The sequence below is a fragment of the Lithobates pipiens genome, unplaced genomic scaffold, assembly GCF_037356315.1.
Source record: "Lithobates pipiens isolate NorthernLeopardFrog02 unplaced genomic scaffold, aLitPip1_a1.2 Scaffold_35, whole genome shotgun sequence".
NCBI lineage: Eukaryota > Metazoa > Chordata > Amphibia > Anura > Ranidae > Lithobates > Lithobates pipiens.
The window spans coordinates 21,918,627-21,931,108 of NW_027507811.1; the positions used below are offsets into that span (position 1 = coordinate 21,918,627).

At 46.5% G+C, this 12,482-nt stretch overlaps 1 protein-coding gene across 7 annotated transcripts in view; it reads left to right on the forward strand.

The window, feature by feature from the left end:
• The first annotated feature begins 9,200 nt into the window (after window positions 1-9,200).
• LOC143956163 (uncharacterized) overlaps window positions 9,201-12,482 on the forward strand; it is a 309,704-nt gene continuing 306,422 nt past the window's right edge. For 3 of the 7 annotated variants that reach the window (XM_077466276.1, XM_077466275.1, XM_077466277.1), the window contains exons 1-2: window positions 9,814-10,260; window positions 12,227-12,361. In XM_077466276.1, the coding sequence (XP_077322402.1) occupies window positions 10,066-10,260; window positions 12,227-12,361 (330 nt within the window). In that variant the 5' untranslated portion in view covers window positions 9,814-10,065. The other 4 variants (XM_077466294.1, XM_077466280.1, XM_077466307.1 and 1 more) reach the window with 4 other exon arrangements.

Consider the following 12,482-nt stretch of genomic DNA (forward strand, 5'->3'; position numbering starts at 1 on the left):
GAAAGGTTTAGTACTGGGGACATTTTTTAATAGCTAAATAGTGCATTAGTGCATAAATAGTGCATATACACCTCAATAGCTTAGACCAAAATGAGGGACAAATGAGGAGGAAAGAGGGACAGGGACTTTGTTCTGAATGTCCCTCAAAAGCAGAGACAGTTGGGAGCTATGCTACTGAGCAGGGGATCAACAGAGCTGGGGGTTATTACTGGGCAGGGGCTCAGCAGAGTTGGGGGTTACTACTGAGTGGGGGATCAACAAAGCTGGGAGTACTACTGAGTGGGGAAACAACAGAGTTAAGGGTACTGCTGTGCAGGGGATCTGCTGAACAAGGGTACCAATGCTGGGGAGGGGTACTAAGGAGCTGCGGATTTGCTGATGGGGACACTACTGAGCCAGGGTTCTGTTGGACCTCAACACACACACAGGGCATTTGCCAAGCTACAATAAAGCTTCAAAAAAGCATAATTGAAGCATCAAAAAAGCATGTTGAAGTGGTAGGTCTACCTTCAACTCCACCCACTAACTCACTCACCGCACAGGAGATCAGCAATCACTTCAAACAGAAGATTGATACAATTCGCAAGGAGATCTCTACTGTTCAGATACCCTCCATGCTTTACACCTCATGCCCATAGGTACAATCATCACTTCCCTCTTTCAACCCCACCACTATAGACAAGGTTAATCTTACCCCCTTCTCTCTGGATCCTCTTCCCTCACAAATGCTACGTTCACCCTCTGGCTCTATTTTACTCTCTCTAACCCACATCTTCAATCTCTCCCTCTCTTCTTGCATCTTCCCAACTCCCAAAAACATGCACTTGTCAGCCCCATACTTAAAAAGCCCTGACTTGACCCATCCATTCTTAACAACCTACGGCCCATCTCCTTGCTCCCCTTTTAATCCAAACTTCTTGAATGTCTGGTCTACAACCGAGCGACCACCTTGCTGATAATAGCCTTCTTGATCCCCTTCAGTCTAGATTTCGTCCCCAACACTCCACAGAAACTTCTCTCCTAAAACGAACACTCTACTAATGCCCAAAACCAATGGTCACTACTCTGTACTCCTACTCTTGGACCTCTCTGTTGCCTTTGATATGGTTGACCACCCCCTCCTCCTCAAAAAACTCCATGCCTTTGGTCTCCGTGACTGTACTCTTCGCTGGTTCTCCTCCTACTTATCCAACCGCACCTTTAGCATTACTTACAATTCTACTTCCTCCTCTCCTCTTCCTTTCTCTGTTGGGGTCCCCCAAGGTTCTGTTCTTGGACCTCTCCTATTTTCAATCTACACCTCCTGTCTGGGTCAGTTGATAGCCTCCCTTGGCTTCCAATACCACCTCTACGCTGACAATACCCAAATCTATTTCTCTACCCTTCATCTCACTCCCTTTGCCTCCTCGCGTATCACTAATTTACTAACAGATATATCAGTATGGATGTCGCACCACTTCCTCAAACTCAATCTATCCAAAACTGAACTTATAATTTTTCCTGTGCCCCTTCCCCTGATCTCTCTGTCAAAATTGATGGCACAACTATAAGCCCATCCCCGCTTACCAAGGTCCTAGGTGTAGTGCTGGACTCTGAACTCTCCTTTAAGCCCCACGTCCAATCACTGTCCAAATCTTGACACCTCAACCTCCGCAACATCTCCAAAATACGCCCCTTTATAACCAATGACGCAACAAAGCTCTTAATTCACTTCCTGGTCATCTCTCGCCTTGACTACTGTAACTCCCTTCTCATTGGCTTACCTCTACATACCGGTAGGTTATCCCCCCTTCAGTCCATCGTGAATGCTGCTGCCAGACTCATCCACCTTACCAATCGCTCTGTGTCTGCTACTCCTCTTTGCTTATCCCTCCACTGGCTTCCACTCACCCAACAAATTAAATTAAAAATGCTAACAACTTGTTACAAAGCCATCCACAACTCTGCCCTCCGCTATATCACTAGCCTAGTCTCTAAATACCAACCTATTCCTTCTCTTCGTTCTTCTTAAGACCTCCAGCTCTCTAGCTCCCTTGTCACCTCCTCCCATGCTCGTCTCCAGGACTTCTCCAGAGCCTCTCCAATCCTATGGAAATCTGTCCGATTATTATTATTATACATGATTTATATAGCGCCAACAGTTTGATCTCCTACTCTATTAGCTTTTAGACGATCCCTGAAAAAACACTTCTCTTCAGGGAAGCCTACCCTACCCACACCTAACAACTGTATTTTCATTTTCTCCATTACCTCATTCCCCACAGCTATTACCCTTTGTTCCACTTGACCCTCAATCCTAGATTGCAAGCTCTAACAAGCAGGACCCTCTGATACCTCTGCCGGGTTAGGCCCCCCCCCCCCCCCCCCATATAAAAATTTCTAAAAAAATCTTATGCAGTTTGTCAGGTTAGATCAACCATTTGCGTTACATCTCACACACAAGAAGCAATATTAACAGTTATTTGCAGGGGGGCTGATGACGGGTTATCACATTTTCTGGCCAAAAATCATTCAGGCTAATAGATATTTGTTAGATCCGGTAAGATCAAGTGGTTTTAATTTTACATCTCCAATCATTTCAGAGATGTTCCACATCAAAATAGAGATATTAGGTGGTACATGTGGACGGGTTAACACATGCTGCCTGGTGTCAGAGAGTCAATGCACACCAGACTCCCAGAACTTAGCGCAGACTTAAGCCCGATCAGAATCTCCGCAGAGAGGAGCGCGGATACACACCACCAAACAGGCCAGGGTCACCACTTTCTCCATGCTCCCTGACAAGCTGGTGGGACCTTCTCCTGTTGTTCCCATCCAAGTAAAGGGAGTCTACACCAAGGCCCTTCTGGTTACTGGAGCTTAAGTGACCCTTCTCTACAGAGATTTCTATGACAGGCACCTCAAGCACCTGCCTTTGCAAAAGTTGGAAGAGCTGCAGATATGGGGCATTGCGACTCAGAACTTCCCCTATGATGGCTATCTACCGGTCAAGCTGACCTTCGATCCCTTCATGGCTGGGAAAGCCAACACTTTTGACACTCAGGCAGTGGTCTGTCCACGCCCACCAGGGGTCAGTTATGCCCCGTACACACGAGAGGACTTATGTCCGACAGACTTCCAAAGGAGTTCCGCCGGAATTCCGCCGGAGTTCTGACAGACTTTTCGGCCAAACGGACTTGGCCACACACGATCACACTAAACTCCGACGGATTCGAACGTGATGACGTACGACCCGACTCGAATAAGGAAGTTCATAGCCAGTAGCCAATAGCTGCCCTAGCGTCGGTTTTAGTCCGTCGGAGTAGCATACACACGAGCGGATTTTTCGAAGGGGACCGGGTCCGGCGGAGTTCCGTCGGGAAAATTTGAAGCATGCTTCATTTCTAAAGTCCGTCAGACTTTTGCGAAGCTAAAGTCCGTTGCAGCCCACACACGATCGGATAGTCTGACGGACTCGGTCTGACGGACTTTGGATGTTGAAAAGTCCGCTCGTGTGTACGGGGCATAAGAGTTCTCTCATCATAGGGGCCAATACTGATCTTGTCATAAGGCTGTTGACACCTCTTGTTCTGGGGCCGGGCACTTCAACTACAAGTGCACAAGCCTAACAGCACCTGGTACAAAAACACAAGGCTCCAGCTGAAGGAGTGGGAAAGATCTGGCACTTGGACCAGTGTGAGAGGTGTTACAGCCTGGTAAAGTGGCCTATTTACGAGCATCAAGCTAAATTGGAAGCAACAAGGCCCTTTCATTGTCCTTGAATCAGACAGACAGAGAGAAGACATGGGAATGGAGATAATTCCTGAGGTGATTTCAACCAAAAGGTTGCAAAGAAGTCACGGGAAGATCTTGGTTAGTGTCCATAACATAACATCCTCAGCAGTGAAGATGACAGCTCAGATGTTGCTGGGACAAGTGAATCTGGCCACCCCAGTCTGATTTGGTGGGGGGGGAACAAAGGATGGGATCTCTGTGGAGGAGTTCTATCCGAAGAATACTCCCCTTTTGCCTGAATAAAAAGAAAGGGCCAAGACTCAGCTCCTGAGATGGCAGGCTGCATTCTCCAAGAGTGAATTTTATGTGGGGTGTGCAAAAAGTGCCCAATACCTGATCCATCTCTTCGAGTGCATAAGCCGTTCAGGGAAAGAGTTTGATGGATTCCTTTAGGGGACTTGGAGGATCTGCGTGAACAACTGGCAGAGTTGAAGAGGGCAGGTATCATCCGAGAGTCCCAGAGTCTATATGCTTCCCCAATAGTGGTGGTACGGAAGAAGAATGGGTCACTGAGGCTGGGTATTGACTACTGGACGCTGAACCAAAGGACCATTCCTGACCAATATACCACCCCAAGGATAGAAGATGCCTTGCAGAGCCTGTCAGGAGCAAAGTGGTTCAGCATGCTGGATTTGAAGAGCGGGTATTGCCAAATCCCCATGCACCCTGAGGATCAGGAGAAGGCCATTTTCATTACCCCGGAGGGGATCTTTGGATTTGACCGTATGCATCAAGGCCTGTCTGGTGCCCCAGCCACCTCCCAAAGGCTAATGGAGAAGACTGTGGGTGACATGAAACTGATCAAGGTGTTGGTGTACTTAGAAGACATCATCCTTTTCGGCAAGACCCTGGAAGAGCGTGAAGAGCATCTGCAGAAGGTCATGAAGAGACTCCATGATGAGGGGGGTTGAAGCTGTCTCTGGAAAAGTGTCAGTTTTATCAACCCTCAGTCAACTACCTTGGCCACATTGTGTCTGCTGACAAAATGGCCACCGACATCCAGAAGCTGGAGGCTGTCACCTCCTACCAACGTGACTGAGCTTAGGTCATTTCTGGGATTCTGCTCTTATTACAGACGTTTTTTCAAGGGATTTTCTAAGAAGAATAGGCCCAGCTGACACCTGAAAGGATACGAGCCTTATGTCAAGGAGCAGAACATCAACCTGGAGTAGGATCCAGGACCAAAGAGGTTGGAGTGTCAGCCGCTGGTGTCCCCAGATGTTATTGCAATGTCACCCAAGTTGGGGATGAAGGTCTGCCCAAGCTGTCAAAGAAAGACCTGCAGAGGGACCAGTTGGAGGACCCTCCCTATAGATTGGCATTGAAGGCCTTGGAGAGCCAACACCCCAACTTGCTCCTCACTGACTCCCCAAAGGAAACCCATCTGCTGCACCAAGAATGGGATTGGTTTCAGGTGCACATCGGTTTCAATGCAGAGTGGCCCCTCTGACAATTCTGAAGAAAAACTGCAGCTATTCCTACCTGAAAAACATAGGGAGACCGTATTAACTGCCCTACACGACAACCATGGACACCTAGGGCTCAAGAGGACTTTGCAGCTGGTGAGGGACCGGTTCTACCGGCCCTGCATGCAGGCTGAAGTAGAGGACTATTGCCACTCCTGCATCAGATGTATCCAAAGAAAGACTTTGCCTTACCTAGCTGCCCCAATGGGCCATCTTCAGAGTCAGGGACCAATGGAGCTGGTGTGCATTGACATTCTGTGCTTGGAGCCTGATCTGAGGGAGCAGGGAAATATCCTGGTAGTGACTGACCATTTCCCTCGGTATGCCCGGGCGTTTTTCACGAGGAACCAACAAGCATCCACAGTGGCCAAGATCTTCGCTGAGAAATTCTTTGTGCACTATGGTCTGTCCCAATGCATCCACTCTGATCAAGGGAGAGATTTTGAGAGTAGTCTCATCAAGAGACTTTTAGACCTGTTGGGCATCAGGAAGTCTAAAACCACCCCGTATCATCCGCAAGGAGATCCTCAACCGAACCCTCCTGGATATGCTCGGAACTCTAAATTCAGATCAAAAGCAGCAGGCATATAGTGGCTATTGTGCATGCCTATAACAGCACCACCAATGATGCCACAGGTTACTCTCCCTATAGTTTGATGTACGGACCCTAGGCCCAGCTGCCAGTAGACTTGGCCTTCGGCACATCTCTCGACCATACCTCACCAACTTCCGACAGAGGGTATGTGGATCACCTACAGAGACGTCTGAAAACCACCTATAATAACGCTCAAGCTACCTCACATGCCCGAGGACGGAGAAACAAAATAAACTTTGACCTCAGGTACGAGTGCAGAACAGCCGGATGAGAAGGTACTGCTGAGAAACCTGGGTGTCCCTGGAAAGCACAAGTTGGCTGACTACTGGAAGTCACAGCCCTACGTGGTTTGCAAGCATCTGCCAGGAAACCCAGTATATTAAATCCGGCCAGAGGGAAGCACAGGCCCGCTGAAGACTTGGCATCGCAATCATCTGTTGCCTCTGTCAGAAGCAGTTCATATGCCACCACAGCCAGATTTACAGTCCACACCCACGGCCTCTCAAAGATCCCGGCCAGTGACTAGATCTCACTCTGTACCCCTTACTGAAGATGAAAACAGCGATGATGAATAGAAAGATTGTCTGTGGTCATCACAAATGGCAGGGCCTATTACACCACCCCCCCCCTTTTTCTTCTCCTCCCAAGGGGATGAGGTGATTCTCAGGCCAGAGGCACCTGAGTTTGTACCTCAAAGTCCACCTTTTGAAGAGTTGGAAGACCCTCAATCTTTCCTGCTGACAACAGACCCCTAAGGGTGAGAAGAATGAAGAGATGTGGTGGGAAGTATTTGTATGATGTAGTGGAGATGAGATGGAGCTCTCTGTGAGGAGGATGTGGTGGCTCTGAGAAGAGCCTTTGTGTTGTGTGGGGGGGGGGGGCGATGAGGAGGTCGGTGGGGGGTGTATTATGCCCCCTCTCCGCGGATGCGGCGTGCCAGCTGGAAGTCAAACCTTCATTGAGGAAGCTGAAGCTGATATGCAGGAAGAAGAAGAGACCAGTGTGCCTGTAACCCCAGAACCTAAAGGACAGCGAGAGCGAAGGGTTATTCACCAGCCCAAAAGACAAACATATGATACTTTGGGTGAAAGCTCTGAGGAGGTCGTTCTCATTGCAAAAAGGACTCTTGAAGTAACTGGTCTTCCACTGCAGATTTGGTGGTGGACAATCCCAACTTACTGTCAGGGCTGGGCTCAGCCCCTCCTTCTCTGAGCTGGCCGCTCAGCTGTAGGCAAATTGCTCCTATCTCTCCACAGTTACTCAGCTGTTGATGATATCCTGCTCTTCAGTCCTGCCTACTTAAGCCGTCCAGCCCAGAGTATCTCTGCCTTGGCCTTGGTCAACATCACAGAAACAATCTCCTGTGATCCTGTTCAACACATGCTTTGCTGACATCCCTTCTGACTCCAGATCCTGCTTGCTGTTCCACTACATTGATCCCTGACTTCTGGCTTGGCTGACTATCCGTTCCGTTTACTGAACTTTGGCTGTGTTTTGACTACGTTTGTTCTTTTTACTTTTATTATTAAACAAGTGTGATTTGATTGCACTTCTGTCTCGGCCTGATTTCTTGGTTTCTGACACTCACCCCCTGGCACATCTAGCTGGGCCATTCCAGTTAAGGTTAATTGGTGGGATGATCCTCTGCCAGGGTTTTATGCAGATGTAAATTGTATGGTTTCCTGTGCACACTAACCTGTTTTTTTTTTTTTTCGTGTGTATATCAAAAGCATGTAACAGGTCATAGACTCTTTACCTCCTTTGGCAGACCAAAGGTTCTTTGGTGGGGGAAGTGTGTAGCGGGGGCTGCTCTGTCACCCGTGGTCCCGCACCTCCCGCCATTCCTGCCGGCGACCGCTGGACTGAATAGACACTGACACAGGCACTCACTGATGGAGAGCATGCCTGTCAGTCCCTGTGAGGGATTTCTCCCCCTCCTTCTCCTCTTCCTGTGTCCCTATTGGCAGGGAGAGGGAGCCAATCAAGCAGCAGCAGAGGACCACGGGACTTGAAGCCTTATCACAATACAGCCCCATTGATTTCTACAGGGGGTGGAACGACCAAGCCCACTATGCTTTGCAAGAAGGGGGGGGCTAGCTAAAGACTTAAGCTTGTTGGTCTGAGGAGAGATCACCATGAGGCAGGGTGGTGAATGGAGGTGTGAGGAGAGACTACAGGCACCCGCTGAAGAACCATCCAAAGACGGTTCCAGAGACCATCCAGAGATGGTTGAAGATTGATGTGCCTTCTGTACCACCTACTATCTCTATTTTGATGTGGAATATATCTGAAATTATATGAGATCTAACATTAAAACCACTTGATCTTACTGGATCTAATGAATATCCAGAAAATTTGTTAAGGGGGCCAACCCGTCCATATGTACCACTTAATATCTCTATTTTGATGTGGAATATCTCTGAAATGATGGGAGATCTAACATTAAAACCACTTGATCTTACTGGATCTAATGAATATCCAGAAAATTTGCTAAGGGGGCCAACCCGTCCATATGTACCACTTAATATCTCTATTTTGATGTGGAATATCTCTGAAATGATGGGAGATCTAACAATAAAACCACTTGATCTTACTGGATCTAACGAATATCTATTAGCCTAAATGATTTGTGGCCAGAAAAGTGCATGGGGGGGGGGGGGTCTAACCCTAACTCTAATCCATCCATATGTACCACCTAATATCTCTATTTTTATGTGGAATATCTCTGAAATGATGTGAGATCTAACGTTAAAACCACTCGATCTTACCGGATTTAACGAATATCTATCAGCCTGAATGATTTTTGGCCAGAAAATTTGATAAGGGGGGGCTGATGACGTGTTAGACCCCCTGCAAATAACTGTTAAGGTCGGTTCACACTGGAACGACTTGTCCCGTTCTGTACAATGGAACCGTTCTAAAGGTTCCTGTACGATTTTGGGGGTGACTTGAGGCGACTTGCATTGACTTCTATAGAGAAGTCGTTTTGCAAGTTGCCGCAGCGGTCGTGTCCAGGTCGCCTGAACCGACACTTAATATTGCTTCTTCTGTGTGAGATCTAACGCAAACTACGATTGATCTAACAAAGATCTAACAAACTGCATAAGATTTTTTCAAAAATGTTGATATGGGGGGGCTAACCCGGCAGAGGTCCTCCTATTCCTCCTATATTGATTTGCATTGTAACTGTACTGTTTTGCCCCCATGTTGTAAATCGCACTGTAAACTGTTGGTGCTATATAAATCCCGAATAATAATAATAATAGATGTAACATGATAGAGGACCAAGAGGAAGCCTGCAAAATGTGTAACTAACACAGACTGCAGTATTTATATTGAACACAAGGTGGTGATGTTACTGGGAACACACAGACAGGAAGTGATTGTAGAAGTAGGAACAGGAAGTTCCAACTGAAAGGTGAGTTGCGAGGAAGTAGAGAGGAGACATTGCTGGAACTGGCAGCAAAGAAGGTAATAAGATCTTATTTTATTTTATATTTACACCCAGTAACCCCCCGTCATGTCCGTCCTCTTTCTCCATAGTCACTGTTTTTTGTTATGATTTATATTATAGATACTTTTTAAAATATAGAACCATTTATCCAACTGTCCATCCAGAGCCTCTGGTTTATAGACCAGATACATCCTAAATATAGAGCCATTTATCCAACTGTCCATCCAGAGCCTCTGGTTTATAGATCAGATACAACCCAACAGATATTGTCCTGGTTCCACCATAGGCATCACTAGTGCTAAGAACCCAAGGGCTTGCGCCCCTCATTTTATTCAGGGTGCCTTGGGTCTCAAGCATATGACTACCTGACAATTTTCTGTTTCAGTTTTGTCACTGTAGTGCCATTGCCACTTACACTGCAACGCCAGCTTCTTCTGCTGTCAGACCTCAGGAACAGAGGCAGTTCAGAGCCAAGGAAGAGCATCCCTAAAGCTCTGCAGGACTTCCCCTTGGCTGGGTCTGATGATCACTCTCTGCATTATGCACTCCTGACCACTGCACTGTGCGCTTTACATGCTCCTAACCCCTACACTCTGTGCATTGGGCATTACTGAACTCTGTGTTATGCAATCCTTTGCCCCCCTGTGTGTCTGCCTTTCTGATCCCTGCACTCTGAGCCTTACACTCTTCCGAGCTAGGCCCCCTGTGTGTTACACATTCCTGACCCCTGCACTCTGTTACCATGACACAAACACATTTCTAAACCTTCCTCACTTATGGTTGGAGGGATTAAAGGGAATCTCTATTTGTCTAAGAGTTCTAATGATGAGCACAGCCGTTATGTTAATTGTCTGCAGGGATCTTGTATGGATCACATGATCTCATCAATGAGGATGGAGGAGGACCCGAGTCACATGACTGAGAGGATATTTAAACTCACCCTGGAGATCATCTACCTGCTGACCGGAGAGGTGAGGAGGATTCTGGGAGGTCACATGACATCACTCTTATCTCTATTAATAAAACACAGACCTGACCGGAGAGGTGAGGAGGATTATGGGAGGTCACATGACATCACTCTTATCTCTATTATCCACTTCCTGACCAGGCTATTTTTTTTTCTCGATGCGGCACTGCATTATTTTTACTGACAATTGTGCGGTTGTGCGGCGCTGTACCCAAATACAATTTTATGTCCTTTTTTTTTCTCCACAATTAGAGCTTTCTTTTGGTGGTCTTCGCTCACCTCTGAAGTTTTTATTTTTTACTTTCTGCTATAAATCACATCCAATAAAAATGTAAATCAAATTTCTTGATCAGTTTAGGCCAATATGTATTGTATTACATATTTTTGGTTAAAAAAAAATCCCAAAAAGCGTATATTGATTGGTTTGCGCAAAAGTTATGGCGTCTACAATCTATGGGATAGATTTATGGACTTTATCCTTTTTTTTAAATTGTTTTTACTATTAATGGCGGTGATATGCATTTTTAGCAGGATTGCGACGGGCAAATCTGACACTAAGTGACACTTTTTTGGGACCAGTGACACCAATACAGTGATCAGTGCTAAAGAAATGCACCGTCACTGTATAAATTAAACTGGCAGTGACAGGGAAGGGGTTAACAGGGGCAATCAAAGGGTTAACTGTGTTCCCTGGATGTGCTTTCTTACTGTGTGGGGGATGGACTGACTCAAAGAAGAGAGACATCTGTGTTTCTGATTAGGAGGAACCACAGATCTTTCTCTTCTTGTCTGAGAGAACGACGGTCTGCCTTGTTTACATAGGCAGACTGCCGTTCTGTCTCTCCAGCGAATGATCAGGGGTGGCCACTGGACCCGCTCAAACAAAAAGGGAGGTAAAACCACGCTGAGACCTAAAAAATTTTTATATAACGATCAAGAATATAAATGAAAAAATAAGTAAAAAAATCACAGGGCTGCTGCTCAACTGTGGGATACGCACACAATCAGTAGAAATAGAAAAAAAGAGAGCTGCGCCAATGCATAAAAGTAACTGTCACGATTATAAGTAAACCGCACTACATTCACCATAGAGTCTTTCACTTATATTAATAAAAGTCCATAGTAAAAAAGTTCATAGTAGAAAAAATTATTTAAGTTGGAAATAAATCACTCGGCTTCAAATGGACGCACCACAGTGATTCCACACAAATATCAAAAATGTGCCCAGCCACCGAGAAAAGATTGCGCTTACCAGATGGTAAAAGCGTAAGGAGCATTATGGTAAGAGCCAATCGCAACCTCTCACCTGTACCAGATGTCTTTGCTATCCCAGGGGCGACACTTCATATGCTGTAGATCATTACGCTTCCCATAGTGTAAAACCATTAACAATCCTTTCATTATAAACAAAATGCACTTACATAAAAATATATATATTCGATCGTATAAATACAAGCCGGCCGGAAAACTCGGGAGCCCGTCCTCCTCTCGTTCAGCGTGCCCTCCCACTGGACACGCTGATTGGCTCCTGTTGTGTCTAATCACAGCGGGAGTGCGGCTCTGGCAGGGGGGCGCACCTCAGAGCCAATGGTAGAAATCGGGTACAGGTACAGGATTTTGTGCTTAAGGGCCACCCTGTCGCAGTATATGTACATTGGGTGGTCCTTAAGTGCTTAATAAAACACTGACCTGACCAGAGAGGTGAGGAGGATTCTGGGAGGTCACATGACATCACTCTTATCTCTATTAATAAAACACTGACCTGACCGGAGAGGTGAGGAGGATTCTGGGAGGTCACATGACATCACTCTTATCTCTATTAATAAAACACAGACCTGACCGGAGAGGTGAGGAGGATTCTGGGAGGTCACATGACATCACTCTTATCTCTATTAATAAAACACAAAGCTGATTGGAGTGATGAGGATTCTGGGAGGTCACATGACATTATTGTTGCTCTTTCAATGCAGAGTTTTCCTCCGGTGAAGCCTGGTGACCATCTAATCATCACAGTGCCTTCACCTCAGTCTATGAAACCTAAGAGACACAATAGCAAGAAGATTCTAGAAGTCGCCAAGAAGATCATTGATCTGCTGACAGGAGAGGTGAGCGGTGCCGGGAATTCTGGGACATTATCCAGTAACAGACAAGGGATGTGTCTGGATGGTGACTGTATCATTGTGTGTGTCAGGTTCCTATAAGGTGTCAGGATATCACAGTCACTGT